Raw genomic sequence first — 21,597 nt, 5'->3', positions numbered from 1 at the left:
TTTATGACTGATTTAGGATTAATACGATGATTACCAGAACAGTTGAATCGGAACACGAGGAATGCCGATGCTAAACTAAATCAGATTAATCCGGCGGGTTTTCTCTTTTCATGTGAAATCGCACACGCCCTTTCCGCCTTCCCTTTGAACATTATCCTACTATGTTTGTTCCTCCTAAATTACCAACTTTCGTATTTATTATCTTTACATTTAAGAACCATTAATTTTTATTTCATGAGTGCGATGGATGTACATTAGAGGGAGGATTCTAATACAAGAAAGGGATCCATATATATACTTAAAGATCAAACTATTTGGAGGGGTTGTTATATAGATGTTCTTTATAAAAATTTGGAGGGGCAAAAATACCATTTACAATCTTCGGAAGAATAGATATGAAGACTTTTTTTTTTCTATTCAACAAACTGAAACCTCGAACAGAAACACTTTTTCACTACAGGAAGAACTATTACCACATTAATGGACTCGCAAGAATCCCAAGGGACATAATACTCTACTGTTTAAACCGAACACCAACTTGAATTCAATTAGGATAGCAGTGGAAGGGGTTCATACCGATCATCTGGGCCGCAGAGAGGGAGAGCAGGGAGATCATCTTCAACAGGCAATCCTCCAAAGATTGCTGCAACTTTTCCGAATCATAGAAAATAATGGTACAAAAAGAAAAAAAAACAGTTCCATTTGCTGGGGAAAACTTTGTAAGGAGCACTGCACTGAGAAATAATTGATGTCAATGTTTCCAGTCAATATGAGAATGATAGGTTAGTTTGAAGCTCCCCTTCTTGATATATATATATATATATATATATATATATATATATATAAAGGAAAATTATCTGACTGATTCTTAGGGTCATCATAGTAATGTTCATGAAAGAGCCTTGTGAGCCTGGGAGGCAACTTCTCTTGAGGGTTTCCCAGCATAATGCCATAACCTATCATAGAAGACAAGAACACATGATTCTTATTTCAATCTTTATAATCATATATTGAATAATGATTTTAAGGAAAAAAAACTGAATGTTTTTATTCATGTAAAAAGAAGCAACAAGGGACATGATTCAGAGATGACCACTGCCAAACATCAAAGCAGACTAAGGCTTGCTGCAATATGTCATTAATTATTAGTACTTGGAAGGTTCCTCTCGACCCTTTTGAATCACATCCCAACTTAGCAGCAGAGAATTCTACATAACAGGCATAGGAGAATGGAACAAACAAGAGAAACCTTTATGATCACCTTTGCTGATAAGAGTTATACAGATATCTTTTAGTGAAGATCGCCCTGGAACATCTATCTATTTGCCTTTCTAGCAAGATATCGTTCACGGGCTGCCTGAATTTTACTATCCATGGAACCAGGTGTACCACTGGCATCTACCGCTTGCATAGATGAATTTATCGTTTTGTTCTCGAAGGTCTCATTATTTTCTGAAGCACCAGAGCCACCACTGTAAAGTTAGAAATTTATAAAAATCTTGAAATATTAATTTCGGTAATTTTTAAATAAAAATTTGAAAGCAAACAGCAAACAGTTCCACTGCACATGAAGAGGAATTATATGGTAAGGACTTCTGAAAATTTCTCCTGGTCAAGTGGATTACCTCAGCTTGTCAATGTTCATCTTCTCCAGTTTCTTTGAGATTGGTTGGACCCATGAAATTTCAACTGCACATACGTTTCTCATAAAAGGCCGAGAGGTATTTATGAGTTCATGGTAAACAACATAATCTGGCAACTGTCCATCTTCATCAGCTTCTAGCACCGAGGATGGATGAACCTGAAATGAATGGCTTCAGCAAATCATCACCACAAAGATGTTATAGGACAAAATTAATTATTAGTGATTTGGCAAGGGCAAAAGGCAAGAAGTGGGCACAAGATAATTCTGACCTAAACAGTGCCCCTGATGTATACAAATTTTAAGCATAATTCCATAAAATCAAAAGAGGATTTTGCTGATGACATGAACAACCTAATTTGTATTGCCATTTTCTCTGACTATATTGTCCACAAACTATTGACCTAGAAACTACATGGAACTATCCCAAGAATAGAGAAAGCAAATATGCAGTTAAACATCTAAGCTGCAAATCCTTCTATCTTCTGTCACTGAACATTAAGCTTCCACATCTCAGTTTCCTTTTCAGTGTGCTATTTGTTCATATATTTAGTTATTTAGTACAGCACAGCTATAACGAAAAGAAAATTCTTTTGCTCAGGTTAATTGTTTTTATCATCTTTCAACTAAAGTCATAGTGAATTGTTTTTATCATAATAAAAGATTTAACATTTAACTAGAATTTAATCTACAGACCAGAAAGGTCTGTCACTCAATCACAAGTTGAAAAAATGTTTCAGATATAAAACTCATTGATGTACTTAGAAATGATTATAAATTATGTTTAGATACTTGAATTTTCCACTGAAAATTAATCTTGCCAAGTGGCATGTTGTATGAAATCTTCTTACATTGATTACAGATGCAATGGTATAATAGTCACTTATGATGCATGCCATATGGAAATACTTGATTGTGAATAAAATAAGGGTTAGACAAAATATGAATGGAAGGTAGCACAAGAAAGTCCAGACCTATATAAATCACAAACATAGAACAAATTTAAATGCAATTATATGAGAACATAGTCGGAGAATTTGCTATTAAGTTTAATCTACATTAAGAGGAATCTGTTTTCAGGGTCTACATTACATGATAAGTTTTGGAAATGAGGATATTCGAACCATGCAGAGTAGACAAGCCATAGAATTATTATTTGATCATCATCAGAGAACTAAAAACTATAGCAGAAGTACATATTAAGTTCCGCATTGTGTGCAAAAAAAAAAATCCACATGGTATGTTACCATATGACTGGTGTAAATTAGGAAAATCTTGATTTTAGTGTAGGATAAGTCACAAATACCTGCACAAGTTGCGACCTGTAACCAAGTGTATGATAGCCATTGTGAAGCAGCATCCGTTCGGCCAACTGATTTCCGTAGCCTCTGCATAAAGCTCTCCTGAGCTTTTTGTAGTCTTTATCACTTTTTTTTTGCCGCATGCCTGATTCTACGTCCAATGACCCTGTATTTCAGAAACCAGTAGCCTTGTAACGAAATATTAACAAGCAGAGAACAATTTATGAAAAAGTTTGTTGCTCTGATAGAAAATAAAATGACAGGAGATCATCCAAGACGGTAGGTATGGACATATTCAAAGGAGACTTATAGATATGATTGGATAATGCCAGTCGGTTAACATTATTCATGTAAAGAGAGAGAGTGTAAGGCCTAAGAAGACTGCTAAAAGCAATATAAAGATATTGAAAGCTCTATATTTTCTTACCAAAGTACCAACCAAAAGGTTTCATATCCACACACTGTCAATTCATTGAGGGTCTAGGGTGACCGAAGTTCTAATCTGAATGTCTCCAGTCTTGAAAAAAATTCACCAGCAGATCTGGAAAATAGTGGGGTGGACTAGTTTTTGTGCTCTATTTGGATTAATTAATAAGGCCACAGTCATGATACCAATTTGAGTCAATTTGGCTGTAAGATATCGAGGGAAAAGAAAACGATTGTTCTCTTAACACAGATTTCTAAAGGTCAGGATCCATCTTTATGAGAAATATACTTGTATGTATGATCTAATGGCTAATTTTAGACCATGACAAGACAGGAGTAATGCATATACTGTACAGTTTACACCGAGATAGTAAATTGACAATACAGTAGAAAAAACTAAATGTACTAACTACTAAATATCAGTGGTTTCATTAGGCACTCAGGCGCTCACCTAGGCGCTCGGGCGAGGCGAGAGGCCTGAGTGCCTCGCTTCGTTTCCAGATGGCATGCTTCAAAGAGGCGCGCCGCCTGGGCGCTCGCCCGAGCCCAGGTGTCGGGCGCTTTGAGCGAGCGCCCGAGTTAAACCAAGCGATCGAACCAACGTTTTAGGTCTGGTTCGATCTCCGGTGCTTTAGTTGGTTCAATCAATCTAACTAAAGCACCGATATCAGCCTTCCTCTTGCAACTTCCCACCTCTAACCCTGCTCGCCGCTCCTGCTCTTGCTGCCGCTACTACCACTGCCACTGTCGCCGCTCCCACTGCTACCGCTACCACTGTTGCCGCTAGCTGCTCCCACTGCTCGCTTCTATCGCCGCCACTATCGTCGCTCGCCACTCCTGCTCCCACTGTTCACTGCTACCGCTGCCACTGTCGTCGCTCGCTGCTCCCGCTGCTCTCAGTCAACAGTCTCGATCTTCCTCTTACTCACACTCTTCTCACTTCATATATTATTAACAGTATACTACTAACTGTATACTAGTAATAGTATTTTTATTTATTAGATTAATAATACATTATTTTGATTTGAATACTGTTAATTTTTTTATTTGAAATTATTGTTATTGTTTTGAATTTTAAGACTTTTTGTTAATGTGATATTATAATTTTACAAGATTTTCTTAATTTAATATCATACTTTTATTTAAATAATTATATTTATTAATTATATTATATATTTTTATATTGCCTCACTTCACTCGGGCGAGCGCCTAGCGCCTCAAGCGTTTTTGGACCTTAGCACCTAGCGGTTTTTAAATCACTGCTAAGTATGAAAAATCAAATAAACACCAATGTAATAAATTGACCTTTTCCCAACTTCTGTACTATCTGAGATAGTTGCTTCCTCACATCCTTGCTAAACATCATGCTGCGGACCTGCAAAAGGTCCAAGTATTACTAAATGACATATTCACAGCTTGAAGCCAGGATGAAAATGTGACAGTACATTATTAACATAAACAACATTAGAAAGAGATCAAGGGCAGAGCTCACTAAAAAAATTGAACCTAAAAATTAAATATCGATCAGCTATGTTCATAAACCATTTGCAATTTTAGATAACTGATGAGGTATTATTTTCTAACAGGGAACTTACAGATCAACTTCCACAAAACCACATGAACTATGAAGCTGGAAAGTTGAGAAAAGATAGAACCTAAGGGAAGAAATAAATGATATACTTGATGACACTGGACTTTTTCCACCCATAACTAGATGAGTCACGAGAGAGAGTATAACCAATTATGTTGTAGAGGTGAGCTTTATTATTAGTTGGAAAGAAATGAATATTACAAGCAGATATAACAACATATGAAAATGAATAAAAAGAAGTCAAATACTATACAAATACTCACACATTTAAGCAATCTGAAGGTTTGACAGAGCTATCACAGAAGCAGACATGGAAGCAAGGTAAAGGCCCAAGGGCACAAGTAATAGGTCTTAGATAACCGTGTCTGGCTACTTACCACCATTATACCAGCCTAATATGCGCACTCTGATAACTAAACAGAGTAGACAAAACTTAAATTTCAAAAATGTGGAGAAGGAGTACTAATATAAATAATAATTGGAGAAGAAACAAAGAAAACAATCTGATATCCTAATCTTACTCCATAGTCCATAGCCTAAGAGTTTATCATCAGCTTTTCAGCAGTACTGAGCTTAGATATTGTTTACGGACAAAAAAATATATATCACATGATAGACTTGATCGCAGTAAAAGAACAAAACTCAGACATATGGATTGAAGATCAACAAGACAGAAGCCGTTCCATGACTCTGTTCGCATCAAGACCTTACATGGCCAAACAACTGCATACTTGTTGGTTAGAATTAGTCACTGTTCATCCAAACGAAGAACCAAAACCAATTTATAACCTTTAATCCATATTGGACACAATGAACCCAATAGATACTGTGTCAAGAAGAAATAGATGAACTATCTTGAGTCACTCGACTTACAATCTGGGATCATAACTACAACACCAAAGCCACAATTGAGCTACTCCATAATGTGGAACAAAATAGATGGCCTCTGCCATTAGAGAAATCCTGTTGATCGTTCATTAAGAATCAATCAGGTACGTGAAACCTTGAATTTATTATGTAGAAATTACTTCTCAAGCAGATACCAATGATCAGAATGTGACTAAACTGGTGATTCAACAGAAACATGAAAGCATTCCTAGTCCATCAAATGGCATCACAGAACTGGCACCGAAGCTAACATGAAAACATGCCATCATCATGGATGTTGGTTTCACATTGATATTACATGTGGCCCTAGTAGAAGACTAATTCAGGTAAGATAACTCTCCAAAATCTTCGATCTATGCAGTATGCATAACCATCAAGTACCATGAATTTTTGAAGTAACAAAAATTGTAATATACCTGCAAGTCATTGTCAGTGCACCAATTTGGATCATAGTCGGCTCGGTCCCAACTTTCATATACTTGAAGCAGTTGTATATGGTCACCCCACCCAGAACCATCTGGTAGTTTGGAAAATGATTGTTTTCTCTTCTTCTCTTTGTTTTTACTGTGCATGTATTGTACGGTGCAAGATGCAACAAGTCATTCAGCTCTTACACAAAGTTTATTTAGGCATGAAAAGTTATAGAATATCTATATATTTCAAATCCAAAACAATATCACCAAAGTAATATATAATTTCATTGTTTTATCACAGAAAAAAAATGAATAACTGTACAGGAGAAACTTTTGTGGATGTTCAAAGAAAATAACTGATGACTGACAAGCATCTTTGGATTCATATTCTGCTAATTATATGCTTTTTTTTTCTTTTTAATGTCATTCGTCATGAAGTGCATGAGTTAATGACACACAACACATTCCAGAAAATTCAACTTATGAATTATACAAAATAACAATGGAGGAAGCAATGGGAACAATGGAAGAGGAGGAGACAAGTACTAAGGACAGGCTGGGGGCGACAAACAACACAAGAGAATGGACTATGACATTTTAGGATTAAAAATGATAAAAATAGAACCGGACGATAGGCCCTGTACGGTATGTGGGCCATCCAAAATTGGATGGTCTGCATGCCAATTCATGCTTGGACTGGTAAATACTGGCCAGTACATGTCAATCCCGTATGAAATTGCATATCTTGGATGAATCACAACATGAGTAGGGTTCACCTGTGAGTAGGACGAATTGCAACTTCTGCTGATAGCATAGATGTGACTGTCAAAGCCTGAGACAAACATCCCAACTCATTTGCCTCAATTAAAGTCCTTGCAAGCGAGGGTTCCAATGGAAGCTCTACAACATAACCAAAAGGATGGCACTTAGTCAAGGGAAAGTGTCAGATGTGCATGATCCAGATAATTATACCCATATAACCACACTCATGAAATGTTTCATGCAATAGAAGATTAAGAGTACATACATGAATTCCTAGCAAATTAAAACAACCCCAGTTTACTATAGCAAATCATTCAATTAACAGCATTTACTAGGTTTACATATAAGAGTGTTCGGACCGTTCCTTGATTAAGAGAAACTCAAAAAGTGATCTCCAGAAAATGATTACAATTGTCGTTCAGAAAGATTGACTATTATAGAGAAAATGATTACTATCTGCCCATGGAAAGTGCAACTTGAAATATTGCAGGAAGCTTAAGCCCCAATGACAATATCCTAAATTAATCTGTAGCTGACCCCTACACTTTTTTCTTTTCTTTGATATGTACAATGTAACCTAACATCAACATAATGCCTTTTCAGTTGTCATGATTCAGATAGTTTATGTCCTAACATAAAATATTATACATGCATGGATATTTACTGCAGGCCAGTATACATTTCTTCAGATATTTACTGGTGCTTGGTAAATAGTTGTAATTATGTAAACTATTCAACTTTATGAGAAATGTAAACCCTAATTTTTATACTTTTATTCTGTTAAAATTACATATCAACAAACCAAAGACAGTGATATTTTGACATTTTTCAGATTTTAATAAAATTTTGAATGTTTCAAAGTTTTACAAAATTATAAAATTTTACATGGATCTCCAAATCCTTTGCTGAAAGCTTAAAATGTTAAGCTGCATGATCCTTTTATAAGTTTTATTTATGTTCAAACAACTTGTCACAGGAATTCAATTTTCTAATGTGTAAGGTTTTGCGACAACTATTACAAGCTGTGTCTTGATTTGGAGGCACTTCAAGCAGTCTCCATCAGTTCCTGATCATATATTTGGTTATATCAGTTTTTCTGGGAATATTTCTATGCTGCATATATATGCTCTGGAATATTTGAAAGGCATAAACCTTTTATTTTTAATTTAGTGCACTTGAGAACATGGTGACTTTGTAGCATAAGTTTTCTAGTACATCTTCTTGTTGTTTATTTTTAGAGCAATGCTTTCCAAATCATTTATACCTTACCCATCTACCTACCTGCCTTATGATTGGAGGCAAGGCCAATGTGCGACCTATATATCAGGTCATTGCTTACTATAATCACAGGGAAAGTGAGACAGTTAAGTGACAAATGGATACCAAAACTATCAATATCTATATCATCTATTTTTCTTTAAAGAATAAGATAAGAGTGTCTTTTTTTTGTGGAAATGCAGTTGCCCGTTCAATGGATTCGTAGAAAATTTGTATGCAATCATCTTATGTTTTGAAATAAACTGTTTTATCTAGAATCATCAAGTGAGCACCTTTTTTCATCCTAAACAAATGAAGGCCGAAAACAGAGAAATCATCAGTGCATTCAGGCATGAATATTTTGTATTAAACTCTTACCAGCCATAGCTTTTCCAATCTCAGTTATCTGTCCATTTTCATCAATTGCATCAATGAGGTATAATTGCCTTAAAGCATCTTCTAGTGATTCACCTGCGGCAACAATAGGCAGCTTAATATCTAAAATTAGGTTATTGAAAGAAGTCCATTTCAAAGAGAAACTTTCGTAGAGAATTTTATTGTCCTCCAACATCAACTTATTAATTTTGGTGAACAAACCATCAATATATCAACAATATAAGCACCTAAACGAATAAACAATCTCATACAAGATCAACAACAAAGAATGAAGTTCTTACGTGATGGTGGATCCAGAAAATCAAACTTCAAGATATCAATATCAGAAAGACTTAACGACTTCAGGTAAAGAACACTTCCAGCAAGAGATGATCGCTGAATTTCCGGTATTGTTGCATCAAGAAACTCCTCATCATAAACAGCTCTAGGAAATAACCGGTAACACTTGCCAGGACGAGTCCTTCCGGCTCGCCCAGCTCGTTGATCAGCTTGAACTCTACAACAATTCACGCCAACAATTCAAATCAATGAGTCTTGTCTGACAGCCAATCTGATTATACCTAAAATGCTTAATGGTTCAATTTCAAAGCATCATGTCCAAACACAAGAATAGTGAGTAACATCATTCCCACTCTCCAACCAACATGAGTAGCATTTTCTTTTTATTTCAAGCCATTTCTGTTACCATGGAAAGAAATTTATTGTTTTTTAATTTCCTATATGCACAAAAATAACAACAAATATCTACCATCTACAACAACCTACATGCACAATATAGCATCACTTATAGAACGAATGGACAAGAACGTGAATAGAGTACCAAGACAAAATATCTGGACACAACCAACCTACTTATCTGCACGATATCAAGAGAATACATTCCGGTCGAGGGGTTATATTGGCGCTGCTTCACAAAACCAGAATCAATGACATACCTAGCATGAGAAAATAATCAAAATATTATGCAGATCTTAACTTAAATCCAAAGCCATTAATTCAAGAGGAAATATAGTATATGCATAAAGGAACACATTATTCATTTAAAAGAAATTGGAGTAATATCTAAATTTGTTTTCAAGGAGATGTTTCTACCATTGGACTTTTCCAGTGGGAATGAGCGCAACATATCTAGTATGGCCACTAATTGGTTAAAAATCATAACATGAAATCTGCTACAGCTGATATATATACAAATTATTGATTATCTAATACAGCAGGCAGTGATGAGGATGTTGTTTGGTTTGATGCTGATTGCTCATTAAGTTACCAAATTTATTAAGAATGTCAAACATGTCATAATTATGCAAATACAACTTAGACAAAACTCTAATTTTCACAAAAGATTTACCCATGAACATCATGCCACACACAAAGATTATTGAGATACTAGAGAAACACGAGAGAGTTCAAACAAGAAAAATGTACAATCTGATACATTGACAATAATCCAGTCCAACAAGCTGTCGTGAGAAATCCAATTAGTTTCAACAATTCTTTGTATAAATTTCTGAGACAAGCAACAAATTAAGACTACAAATTACGTTGGAGCATAGATGTAAAATATTTTCAGATAAGAAAATTGATTACAAGACTTCAAAAGAGTATCCTAGTAGAAACACACATAAGTTACATAACACAACCCACCAATGAAGATTATATTAAACTAAGGTCCATCTTTTGTCCCGTAAAAAAACAAGTAACCTCCATTTAAAACCGCTTTTCCACAATTACAAGGAAAAATATTTTTGTCAATAATGGTTTTTTATAGTTTATACAACAATCGTCAACAACAATAGTGGTTCTTTCAACTCAAAGACATTATTCTCAATAACAAATTTCAAATAACATTTCTGGATATACATTTCTGTTGTGCCAGTGATATCTTCTGTTATCAGTAACAACAAATGTCATGCACAATTTGACTAATCATACATGAAAGAGCAATTAATTCAAAAAAAAACCAAATGCAAATGAAATCTAGCCACAAATAACTACATGGAATAGATCCTTACACGATACCATCAACAGTGAGAGAAGTTTCAGCTATGTTGGTAGCAACAATAAACCGTCTGCAGTTTGGTGGTGCTGGACTGAATACACGAATCTACGTTATGAAAAGCAAATGTGAGATATCAGCCATAATATTGATTTTAAGGTTCAATGATCTTAAGATATATCTACCAAGTTTAATATCTCACAGACAAGCAACAGAGTCACAAAAGCATCTTCTTTTTTCTTACATGCCACTTTAACAGGTCATGTTACACAATGCAACATTCAGAAGTTATTATGGTTTTCATATAAAAAGCAATCTAAAAAAAAAAAGAAATGCAATGCAGCTGAAGCATCACAAATATCAGCACATGTATACATAACGCAAATATTCTACATGCAAAATGCATGTCATCCTGTCCATAGAATTTATATGGCATAACATATTCACTTAAGTGAGCACAACATCTGTTTCTTTTTCATCACTGAAGAACTGCAAGGCAAAATCTAGTGGTACCAAGTTATTTAATAATGTTGAAAAGAAGAAAAAGAAAAAAAAAATGTAAGTGTAATTGTAATTGTACCGAGTTGTTTAATTTTAAGCATTACTACAATTTTACTTTCACAATGCAGATTTTATAATATAATGGTGCAAGATTTTTTGGTGTTTAAAGATCAGTTGTAACTTGTAAGAAATAAAATCCATCAATTACTCCATAGTGATAGTGGTTATGCAATCAGTTCTAACAATACAGTACTAACTAAATCAAAGTAATGCTCTCTAGTGGGTCCATAAGAGTAGTATTTATCATTTGTACAGTTGGAACTTGCTGCCTTTAGTTATCACATTGTAATGACTTCAGTTCACCACGTCTCAAATTACTGATGCTCAAGTACTAGGAAAAGGGTTCTAACACAAGGATAGATGTCAGTGCATTCTATAGGGTCAACTATTAACAACAAGAAATAAATGGGACATCACGAATAAATGTGAAACACCATTTTTAAAGAGAATATTGGTGTTTTGACTCATGTACTTGGACGTCATAAAAGCTACAAAAGATAGCCTTGACACCAACTACGCTGTATGGTTACAGAACAGCCAATGAGAAACAATATATATAAGAGGTTGGGCTGCTAGCCATGCATCTGCCAAATGCTGACTGGTACATATGCTCCATGTACTCTGTTGTGCTCAGCCTCTTATGTGCTAGGCACATGCTAGCCTTCATAGTTTGACATGGTTGTACATGAAAATTGGTGAGTCAATGTTCGCAATATGTTGGATTCAGAACATGAATACAAATCCAGTGTAAGGCTGTGGCAAACATGAAACGTACAAAAAAGAAGCAACTGCTGGTTATGACATGGCAAATCCATAATGAATTGTGGATCTTAAAGTGGAGTGGCATTAATGGGAAAGGTGAAACATAATATAATTGTTTTCATGGTAAATTAGTGTTAGAATCAGTTGAAGGTGAGGAAAAAAATTTGAGAAGGTTTATATGGTAAATTAGAAAGAGAATCAGTTAAAAGTGAGGAAAAACAATTGAAAAGGTTTGAACATGTCACAAAGGACAATTAAGTGAATAGGTAAAAATAAAGTTGCCACAACAGATGAGAGAAAGAACAAGACTGTTTAGAGTTTGTGAAAAAGAACATAAACCTAAATACAGCAGAGAAGGATTTGTACAATCTAACTCGAGGGGTTGTGAAACATTAGCATACTTCCCACGGTAAAAACGCTATTATTCTTTATAGTTTGAAAACTAAAAGGAAGCCAGACCCACTGTCTTATGTCAGTGGAATAAACAACCATGCCTTTTGATGAAATTGATCAAATCCCTGAACAAGCTTATAATACATGAAGAAAAAGGAAATTTATGTGCTACATCAGGTTGAGCACATACAAAACAGATTTAGGCATAAATGTGTATCACAGTAAAATTTCAACTGAGGATATGCATGCTCAAATGAAACATGTACATGCACTTTAACTCATGACACCAACACCACAAACAGTTATGCAGCTGACCGTTTCTTTTTTCAATTAAATTAATGTTCATGTCAGAAACTTAAAGTGACTTCCTAATATCTACCTTATATTTTTTCAGAAACTAAAAAGAAATGTAACTATAACTCTTACAGTTTAATTTATTTTAACTGCATATCGTTATAACTTATAACTTATATCAATAAAGTGATGTGTACATGAAGTACACAAATCTAAAAATCAGTTTTATCGATGTGAGTCATTATTTAATCTTATAGAAAATTGAAGAAAAAACCACTTCCAGGCTAACCAAAATAAAGCACCAGACACTCCCACGTATCTAAAATTCAAAGACTGAATAATTCTGAACAATCATAAAGTTTTTGCATGCACAAGTCTGAATGTAGCACGAATAAAGGAACCATAGAAACTATAAAGTTTTGGCTTTCAGAGCTTTATGTGTGGGTCAATCAGTCGTCGCTTTCCTCCCCAGAAGCATTCAAGTACTAGTCTAAGCTTCAGGTAAATATATCAAGCTCTCGAGCATCAGCCTCATTCATCTTCACGAAAGTACAAACTAGAAAGCAATATTCAAACTAAATTATCTCTTAGGCTCAGTTTTATATAATTGAAAATATAGATAATAATATTCATTTAATCCTAACAATAGGCCATCAAAGGATCCATTGATCTCACAAGTTTACACATCTATTATAAACACCTCAACTATCAAAACTAAAAAATTAAAAGATTCCTTCAAGTAATGTTTTTATAGTAAATAGAGTTGCTAAATGCAGACAACTGCATTTTATTGGATAGTGAGATTCAGGCCCATAAGAAAATCAACTGAATATGCTATAATTGCTCAAAGGTAATCAACAACCAACATGTTGGTGTAAACACACCCAGCAGAGTAACCAGTGAAAATGTAGGTAACTGATACTAAAGCAACAGTAATGGTACTTTGCTGCAAGACATGCAATTAAAAATCCATTATAAAAAATAGCTAGATCAACCAAAACTATGATCAAGTTAGATGATATTGCCTGCAATTCAGGTGGTAAAGAACCATGAAGTGGAAAGACTATAGCATCCATGCAAGAACCTTCCTCAAGGTTTTGAATCTTCTCCTCCAGCTTAAAAACCATTTTATCAATGTCATCCTATATTAGTTAGAAATTTGTTTAGTTTATAAATATAATAACAAGAAAAGAAAGCAATAATTCCTGTCAAATTCACGAGGTAAAACCGTAAAAGTATAATATTGCATGGCGATAACTCGGTTATCTGAAGATAAAATTAGCAGAGAGGTGCTATGCCAACAAAACCATCAAAATATGTAGAAAAACTCATAGGCAAAAGCTCACCTGTCCTGTCATAAAAATCAAGACATCTCCAGGCGGTTCACGGACATGTACATCTGTCAAGAGCAATATCGATGGTTGATATAAGATATAAGAGCATAACCTACAAGATAACAAAATATCTAATAGGCAAAACATGTCAACATACAAGCCTCTTACATGGAATTATCAAACAGGTTCCAGAGGCAAAATTAGTTGTCATCATATTCTTAGAAGTAAAATATTTGTTATTATTGAGTACTATAATTGCATAATTTATCAAATAAGTAATGGCAATATATACACTATATACCACAAAGAACTAGTTTTTCAGTTTTAAACTTTCCTACATTTATAAAAAATCATTGGCTTTTTGAGCCAACCTTACATGAAAAGTAGCATCATTCACAAAATTTACACATATTTGTACACTTAATGAAACAGAAAACTGAACAAAAATTAAGATTAGGCTAGATTACTGTGCCATGAGTTGTTTCCCACCCTTTTAAAAACTAAGTGATGTACATATATCCAAAAAATATTAGATTTAAAAAAAATTCTATAGTTTATACCCAAATTGTTGCTGGTTCTTTTGAGAAAATCTTACATAAACAGTGGCATATATATATACATGTGTGTATATATACATGTGTGTGTGTATATATATATATATATATATACATGTATATATATATATACATGTGTATATATATATATACATGTATATATATATATATACATACATGTATATATGTGTATATATACATGTATATATAATTATATATACATGTATGTATATATATACACGTATGTATACATGTATATATTCACATGTATATATATATATATAACAAAATGTGTATATTTCCAATTCTCTCTCTTTGTTGTTTCCTTCTTTCTGTGAAATCATTTCCAATTCTGTGTATGTTCTGGAGTAAAATTATGAAATCCTACCAACTTGTAGACAGTCTATTACATTGAAACTGACAATTAAAGAAGTAGAATCAGCAATTCAAACTTCAAAGATGATACCTCTGCATATAATAAGGTTCACAAGGAAATACTGGGTGCACTGAGTGGTATAGGCCCTACACCAGGTTTATCACCTGGTTTATGTCAGCATACTGATAAGCTATTGGACCAGTATTCGAACTGACAATTCCCATGTTGAAAGGGGGCATTAAAGAAGCAGAATCAGCAATTCAAAGATGATACCTCTGCGTATAATAACAAGGTTCACAGGTCATACTGGGTGTACCGAACGGTATAGGCCCTACACCAGGTTTACCACCTGGTTTACCTGATGTCTGCATACTGATAAGCTATTGGACAGTTATACTGAACTGTGACGTATGGTATTGTAAACCATGGATAATAAAGCTACAGGATGGAAGTTTGATTTCATTGAACATTTTTGTATCACTAAGTACTGCTCATGCTAATTTCAAGAAGCTGTATACTATCTAGTATTTAGCCCATTCCGTAATAATTACTTTCCTTCTTTCTGCCTCTCTCCATCCCAATCTTCATTGCAACCACAAGTTCTAAGGAAAAAATTACATTAGTATTGAATTCTCCATGTGCATTACATATAAATTTGATGATAGGACAAAAGCCATAACAGCGAATCAAGCAAATTCTCTAACTATGCTTGGTTACTGTCATTGTCAATATTCATCTCGCTCTATGACAACACTTGCAACCAATATCTGATTTTTTAATATAGTTACTTTCTTTTGCAAGTAGTCAGTAGTCACTATGGTTTTCTCATAAAATCTCATATGTTGCATCTATAGTGAACAACTAGGAAAGATAAGTATCGCTTCGATAGGGGATAAGATAAGAGAAAATCATTTAAGATTTTATAAGCATGTCCTTATGAGACCTCCAAATGCAATAATCAGAAAAGGTGAAATAATTAACATTAGTGATATGAGGAGAGGTAGAGGAAGGCTTAAAAAGACTTTAATTGAAACTATAAATAAATATTTAAGTACTCTAAACATAACTAAACATATAGCTTTTTTATATATCTCAATGGCGTCAAATGATTCATGTAGTCGACCTCAAATAGTTGAGACTTAGGGCTTTGTTGTTGTTGTTGCTGTTGCTGCTGCATCTATAGTGTTTCATAAAAAATATCAACCATTTCCCATGTCCTTGACCAAGTTTTGTTAAAACGATATCAGTGACATGGTCTTTTTGGTTTCTTTTTTTTTTACAATAAGAATTGTATCACTTGCTATTTACTTTGCTATTGGAACTTGGAATTATAATGACATATGATATAAAACAAAAACATACTAGCAACAAGAACATAAGAACCAAGCTTTTTTCAGAAATCAACACCACCATGTAAAACTATGAATTTCATATATTTGAAAAGGTAATCAAAGAATATGGTGGGCATTTTATTCCTACCTAGAGCAGTCTTCAGACAGCATTCGACATAATTTGTGGGTCGTTCAGTTCTGTATAATTTTTCCACAGGGAATAATATCCCTGGGACGTTTAATACAGGGCATCCGGAGAAAAATCTAGATACTTTGACACCATCAAGGGTTGCAGAAGTGATGAGAACTTTCAAATTTGAGGAGCGTCTATTGATTAAGCGTTTCATTAAGCCCAGCAATATGTCACTGCCAAAATGAACACCATAATAAAAAACTAGAATTACAGAATGCATAAACAACAATAACGAAATAGTAATAAATTACTAAGCAGAAAATAACTAACAATGAACAGTTGAATTCACATATTTAATGCATACATGAGACCCTGCTTGCACTTAATAAAGAAAATTTGCCCAGTGTCATAACATCCCATTGAAACTATCACTACACATGCCAGCACCAAGCCAACAAATGCAGTAATCAGAAAACCTAGCCAGCATAGAGGAAGCATCGCATGAAAATGTATAGAGTAATACCAGGTTGATGTCATGATACGGTAACTCAATTGCTAACATTAGAACACAAGAGCAGTTTTCTTTCCATTATTCATCAATGTGCATGTGTTCAAACAAAATGCAAAGTTTATGAATATAAATAAATGACTATTAACTCTTCAAGCAGCATAGGCCTTGATGAGGTGGGGGTGTTCTATTAGTCAACATATTGAACTGTTGGAATAACTAGAACTGAAAGACACCAAAACATTTTGTATTCATACAGCAGCTCAATTTCATATGAGATAGAGTGGATCTCTTATTGCTTAATTACTTCAAATTTAAGACAGATCAAAGATTCTTGAAAATCTTTATATACAGATCTTGTCCATGTTCCTAATCAAGACCCTTCTTCTATAACTAAACAAATTTAGAGTGCTAAGTTAACCTCCAACATAAGTTTGTTACTTAACATTAACACACACAATTTATTGCGAGAATAGAAGCTTTCAAAGCATCATCTTTAGATGCACATGTGTGCCCCTAGATCATGAGGTCTATAGTCTAGTTTTCTTACATTTTCCTGTTTCCTCAAACATCTAGGATAGACACTGATGACCCTGAAGAACAGTAAGTTTACACACAAACTGTGGAGCATATATAGCTCACTACTTTTGGGGTTTTGCATAAAATTAGAGAAAACTATTTAAACATATGCTACGTATTAAGCAATTTAATTTCATTAAATGGAGTACAATGTACGAATATAAAACTACTTCCAACAAACACAGAAACCATAACCACTCCTTTCATCAGATGAAAAAGGAAAAAACATGCCCAAAATTCTAAATTCTAATACCTTGAACTTTGTGTAGTGCTAGTTAAGAAAAAGTCACTTATAAGACTGAACAAAACAAGTGTCATACGTGTTCAAACTGCGTTCATGAGCTTCATCCAAGATAATAACTGAGTACTGGTTAAGTTCTGGATTAGATAGGCTTTCTCGAAGAAGACAACCATCAGTTAGATACCTGAGCATTGTGTAAAATGGAAGTTATTGCAATATCCAAATTATACACCAGAACAGGTTTATCCAGATATAAATGCTTTCTGCAGAAGTCCAATCTTTTGCTTAGCCCACTTCTTCGCCAGATTGTACAAATAATTTCTTACTTAATGCAGGTTTTATCAGAAGTCCGATCTTCGAAACGAATTGCATAGCCCACTTCTTCACCAAGTCGAGAACCTAGTTCAAATGCAACCCTCCTGTGGAGGACAAAACAAACTTGTTAATCCTAAACTAAAGTTCACAGCAAAAAGCATGGATGTCAGTAATATCAATACAAATGTGAAATCTACATTACAAAATTATTGTTGGGAAATCCTCTAGAAAAACAAGCCAATGCGCAATTTATTTCACAGAAACTTGACAAGTAATATGATAGAGAAGAGAACCACTTATGAAGAATGAAAAGCAAAGGATAAAAAGCAAAAACTAGAAGCTCTACCTTATTCAATCACCCTAAACCTAAAAAAAAGTTGGACTGCCTGCTTGGTCCTGTTTTGATCAATTTTTGGCTATCAAACGACTCACTTTCCAGATTCCATATGTAAAATGACAAGATTATGTTAATAAGTCATTTAAATATTAACATAATCATACAAATTGAAAAGAAAAACAACAAAAAATAGATATCCAGTAAACATCTAATGTTGGTAGATGAAAACTGCTACCACTCACTTTAGAAGATATAATTACTCGACTTAATGCACTTCAAGTAGACCTAGAAAATTTTGTCATGAAGAAGAGAGGGGATGCTGCTTGTATCTTATTGTTGAAAAAAGGGTCTCATATCGTAAATTCAAGATGGAGAGGGAAAATGCTTGATGTGAGTACCGGTTAAGTCAGAAAGAGAACTTAAGAGGTTTTTGCAGATACTTGAAGAAGGAACATAGTATCTCTTGTTTGTACAAAGAGAAATTTGTTTCCATCACTCAATATTTTCCTTTTCACTCAAGGAAAACTCAGTGTCTGGAGGGCCACGTGATGGATAATTATGCAATCCTTGAAGAGAAAAAGGCAGTTTATTGAATATATGGAAAGATTGACCAATTACTCCAATTCATATATAATTATGATGATATTGAACATGTTTTAACAAATATCAAAGAAATAAAGAATGCATACTAAAATGTTAAGAACTTTGTGCATAAGACTGCATATGAAAACAGCCATATGTGATCAAAACCAAGGATTTGACAGTCATGATGATTCATTATTACCAATACACTTTAAGTTTGAGACATCAAAATTTCTCTTATTTTTATTGTTTCAAACAAAGCGTTCTTCGGTATCCCTCCTCTCTAGCACCACCAATACTGATAGCTCATGTCAAACATTTTACTTAAGCAATGCACTCATAAATCTTTCATGCACGACTCTAAATTACATTAAACAATTTTCCCTAATTTTGTCCCTGATTTGTGCTATTTCAAATGTCATTTTTTCATGGTAAAACCACACATCATCTCCGCAACATCAACTTTTTTAATATGTCATGTCCTAATAATTCAAAAATTTTAATGACAAAACAAAGGTGACCTTGTAGCTATAATAACAACAAGCCACCAACGTCCCAACTATTTCAAGTTTGCCACATGGATCATCTCCCATCATTCAGTGGCAACATCTGTAGTCCCAACATTAGCTAACCAATTAACCGTTTTATAGAATATATAATAGACTTGTAAAAGTTGACTTTAACGCACCAATTAGGGGTTCTCCTAATCAAAATTTGGAATCTCTACTCTCTATCGGTCCAACCAAGTACCAGTATTAAACATATAGCTAAATACTGCTGCAGCACAATCTTTTTTTTTTTTCTTTTCGATCACACTGGGTAACAAGTTGGTATAGTACTCGATATATCTATACCATGCCGGTCCAGTAAGTTGCTGAAAGTAAAACCAACTTGAGATTTGGACTCTTGTTCTAATAAGGATTTGGTTTTAAATAACAGTACAATATATTGAATTTTGAGTGTTGATTAAGGGTTCGCTTACCATCAATTGGGATTTAGGCTCAGCATTATTAAATGAATGTAGAATAGTAAAACTCATTAAAAAAACTACATATAAATCAGTTAGTTATTATTAGTCAAGATTGCATTTAGTGAATTTGAAAAGTAAGTTATAAAATGATTCTTAAAAACAAGCTTATCAATTCGTTTGATAAAACTACTTCATGAATTGAATGAAATAACTAAGCTACTAGTTAGTTCTAGAAAAATAATTTGGGAAGCAACTACTTTTTGGTGTTTTGTCTGTCATTTCCTTTTCCAATAGATTTCTTTAATTTGCCTATCTTCTGCCTAACACTAGTTCTTGCTAATAATCTACAGGATACTAGACCACCAGTTACAAAACAGTCTTAATGCCTCTGCCTCTCCCTTTTTAACCCTCGGCAGTCAGTCCTGCAAACAATATCTTCTCAATCTTAGTCTTTTTGTTGATTATGACGTCCAAGATATTAAAAACATTTTCAAAGTTTCTTATAAATGTATATCGACTAGGCAACTACACCTTCAAATGTTCTCCATAAGTTGTTAAAGCTGCACTTCATATTTGGTTCATAGCTCGAATTTAGATGAATCCTACCCTACTATCATCGTTAACGCGGCATCTGTTAAGACATCCTGGTGGCAAGCGCACTGTTGAGCAGTTGATTCATTACGACAGAACATACAAACAAAATGAAGAGAAAGAGAATTTTCGAATCCTAGAGTGGATTCAGAGTTCAGAAACTCCATCTTTGGCAATGGTTCCATCGGACAAACAAGCGCCAGAACGCCCGCGTTTCTTGACCGCAAGAAAGGCGTGAGGGTTTTACCTCGCGACGGTGACCGCGGCGACCCGGCGAGGCTGAGTGACGGCGATCGCACCGGAACGGGTGTACCCCCGACGGTGCAAGATCTGGGAGAGCTGCGTGCTCTTCCCGGAGCCCGTCTCGCCGATGATCACAACCACCGGGTTCTCCGCCACGGTCTCCGCTATCTTGTCCTCGAATTGGAGGATGGGGAGGACCGCCATGGACGCGGAGAGACGGTTGAGGATGGGTCGGACGCGCGCAGAGTTAGGGTTGGGGGGTTTGCGTTTGTCTTATAGATTTGGCTCCACACAACCAACACATTTTTTTCTTTTAATCTATAAAGATGTAAATGGAACTCTTCGAACATCGACACCGACGTGATTGACTCTATCCATCTCCACGTATATGACATAATCCAATACCTATTAATATTATAATAATAATAATGATAGCGTACAAGATGTTTTATCTAGAAAAACCTTTAATATTATTTTTTTAGCAAATAACTCCTCCTTAATCGATTTTTATTTAATGATGCTTTTTTTTTTTTTGATCCGTCGATGTCAACGCCTTCGTCATCACTGCTCCCGTCGAGAGTAGTATCTTCTCATTTTCCTTCCCCTTCTCTTCGATCGTCAACCGATTCCTCTTCGAGCATAAGCACCCATGGGATCGACACTATTTTCGTTGTCAGGGGCTTTCGCCTCATCATCTTACCTTTGCCCTTTATCGATACTTTCATCACTTTTGATCGAAGAGGGAGGAGGGGGAAGAAGAAAACGAGAAAGAAGGAAAGGAAAGGGGAAGATGTTAAATTATATATCTCTATATTAATTAA

General features: G+C 34.6%; 1 protein-coding gene across 3 annotated transcripts; it reads right to left on the bottom strand.

Annotated features, from left to right (window-relative positions):
- Nucleotides 1–612: 612 nt before the first annotated feature.
- LOC103976574 (probable pre-mRNA-splicing factor ATP-dependent RNA helicase DEAH4) lies at nt 613–21,056 on the bottom strand. 3 transcript variants are annotated; one of them, XR_001976859.2, is made up of 17 exons: nt 20,781–21,056; nt 18,065–18,157; nt 17,818–17,922; nt 16,426–16,643; nt 14,029–14,081; nt 13,708–13,824; nt 10,689–10,780; nt 9,525–9,611; nt 8,958–9,172; nt 8,659–8,751; nt 7,038–7,161; nt 6,265–6,412; nt 4,675–4,744; nt 2,949–3,109; nt 1,626–1,801; nt 1,262–1,472; nt 613–956 (listed from the first exon to the last, which is right to left on the bottom strand). XR_001976859.2 is itself a non-coding variant. In XM_009391829.3 (16 exons), the coding sequence occupies exons 1-16, from the start codon at nt 20,978–20,980 to the stop codon at nt 1,316–1,318; spliced, it is 2,109 nt and encodes a 702-aa protein (XP_009390104.2). In that variant the 5' UTR covers nt 20,981–21,056; the 3' UTR covers nt 1,102–1,315. The 3 variants fall into 3 exon arrangements, 2 of the variants coding, with proteins under 2 accessions (XP_009390104.2, XP_064953199.1); XM_009391829.3 differs by lacking the exon at nt 613–956 and having other exon boundaries at nt 1,102–1,472; XM_065097127.1 differs by lacking the exons at nt 613–956; nt 17,818–17,922; nt 18,065–18,157; nt 20,781–21,056 and adding an exon at nt 17,923–18,049 and having other exon boundaries at nt 1,102–1,472.
- Between the last annotated feature and the right edge of the window lie 541 nt (nt 21,057–21,597).

Source organism: Musa acuminata, chromosome BXJ2-2 (genome assembly GCF_036884655.1).
Source record: "Musa acuminata AAA Group cultivar baxijiao chromosome BXJ2-2, Cavendish_Baxijiao_AAA, whole genome shotgun sequence".
In the NCBI taxonomy this organism is placed as follows: Eukaryota; Viridiplantae; Streptophyta; class Magnoliopsida; order Zingiberales; family Musaceae; genus Musa; species Musa acuminata.
This window is presented reverse-complemented; position numbering and strand designations above follow the sequence as displayed.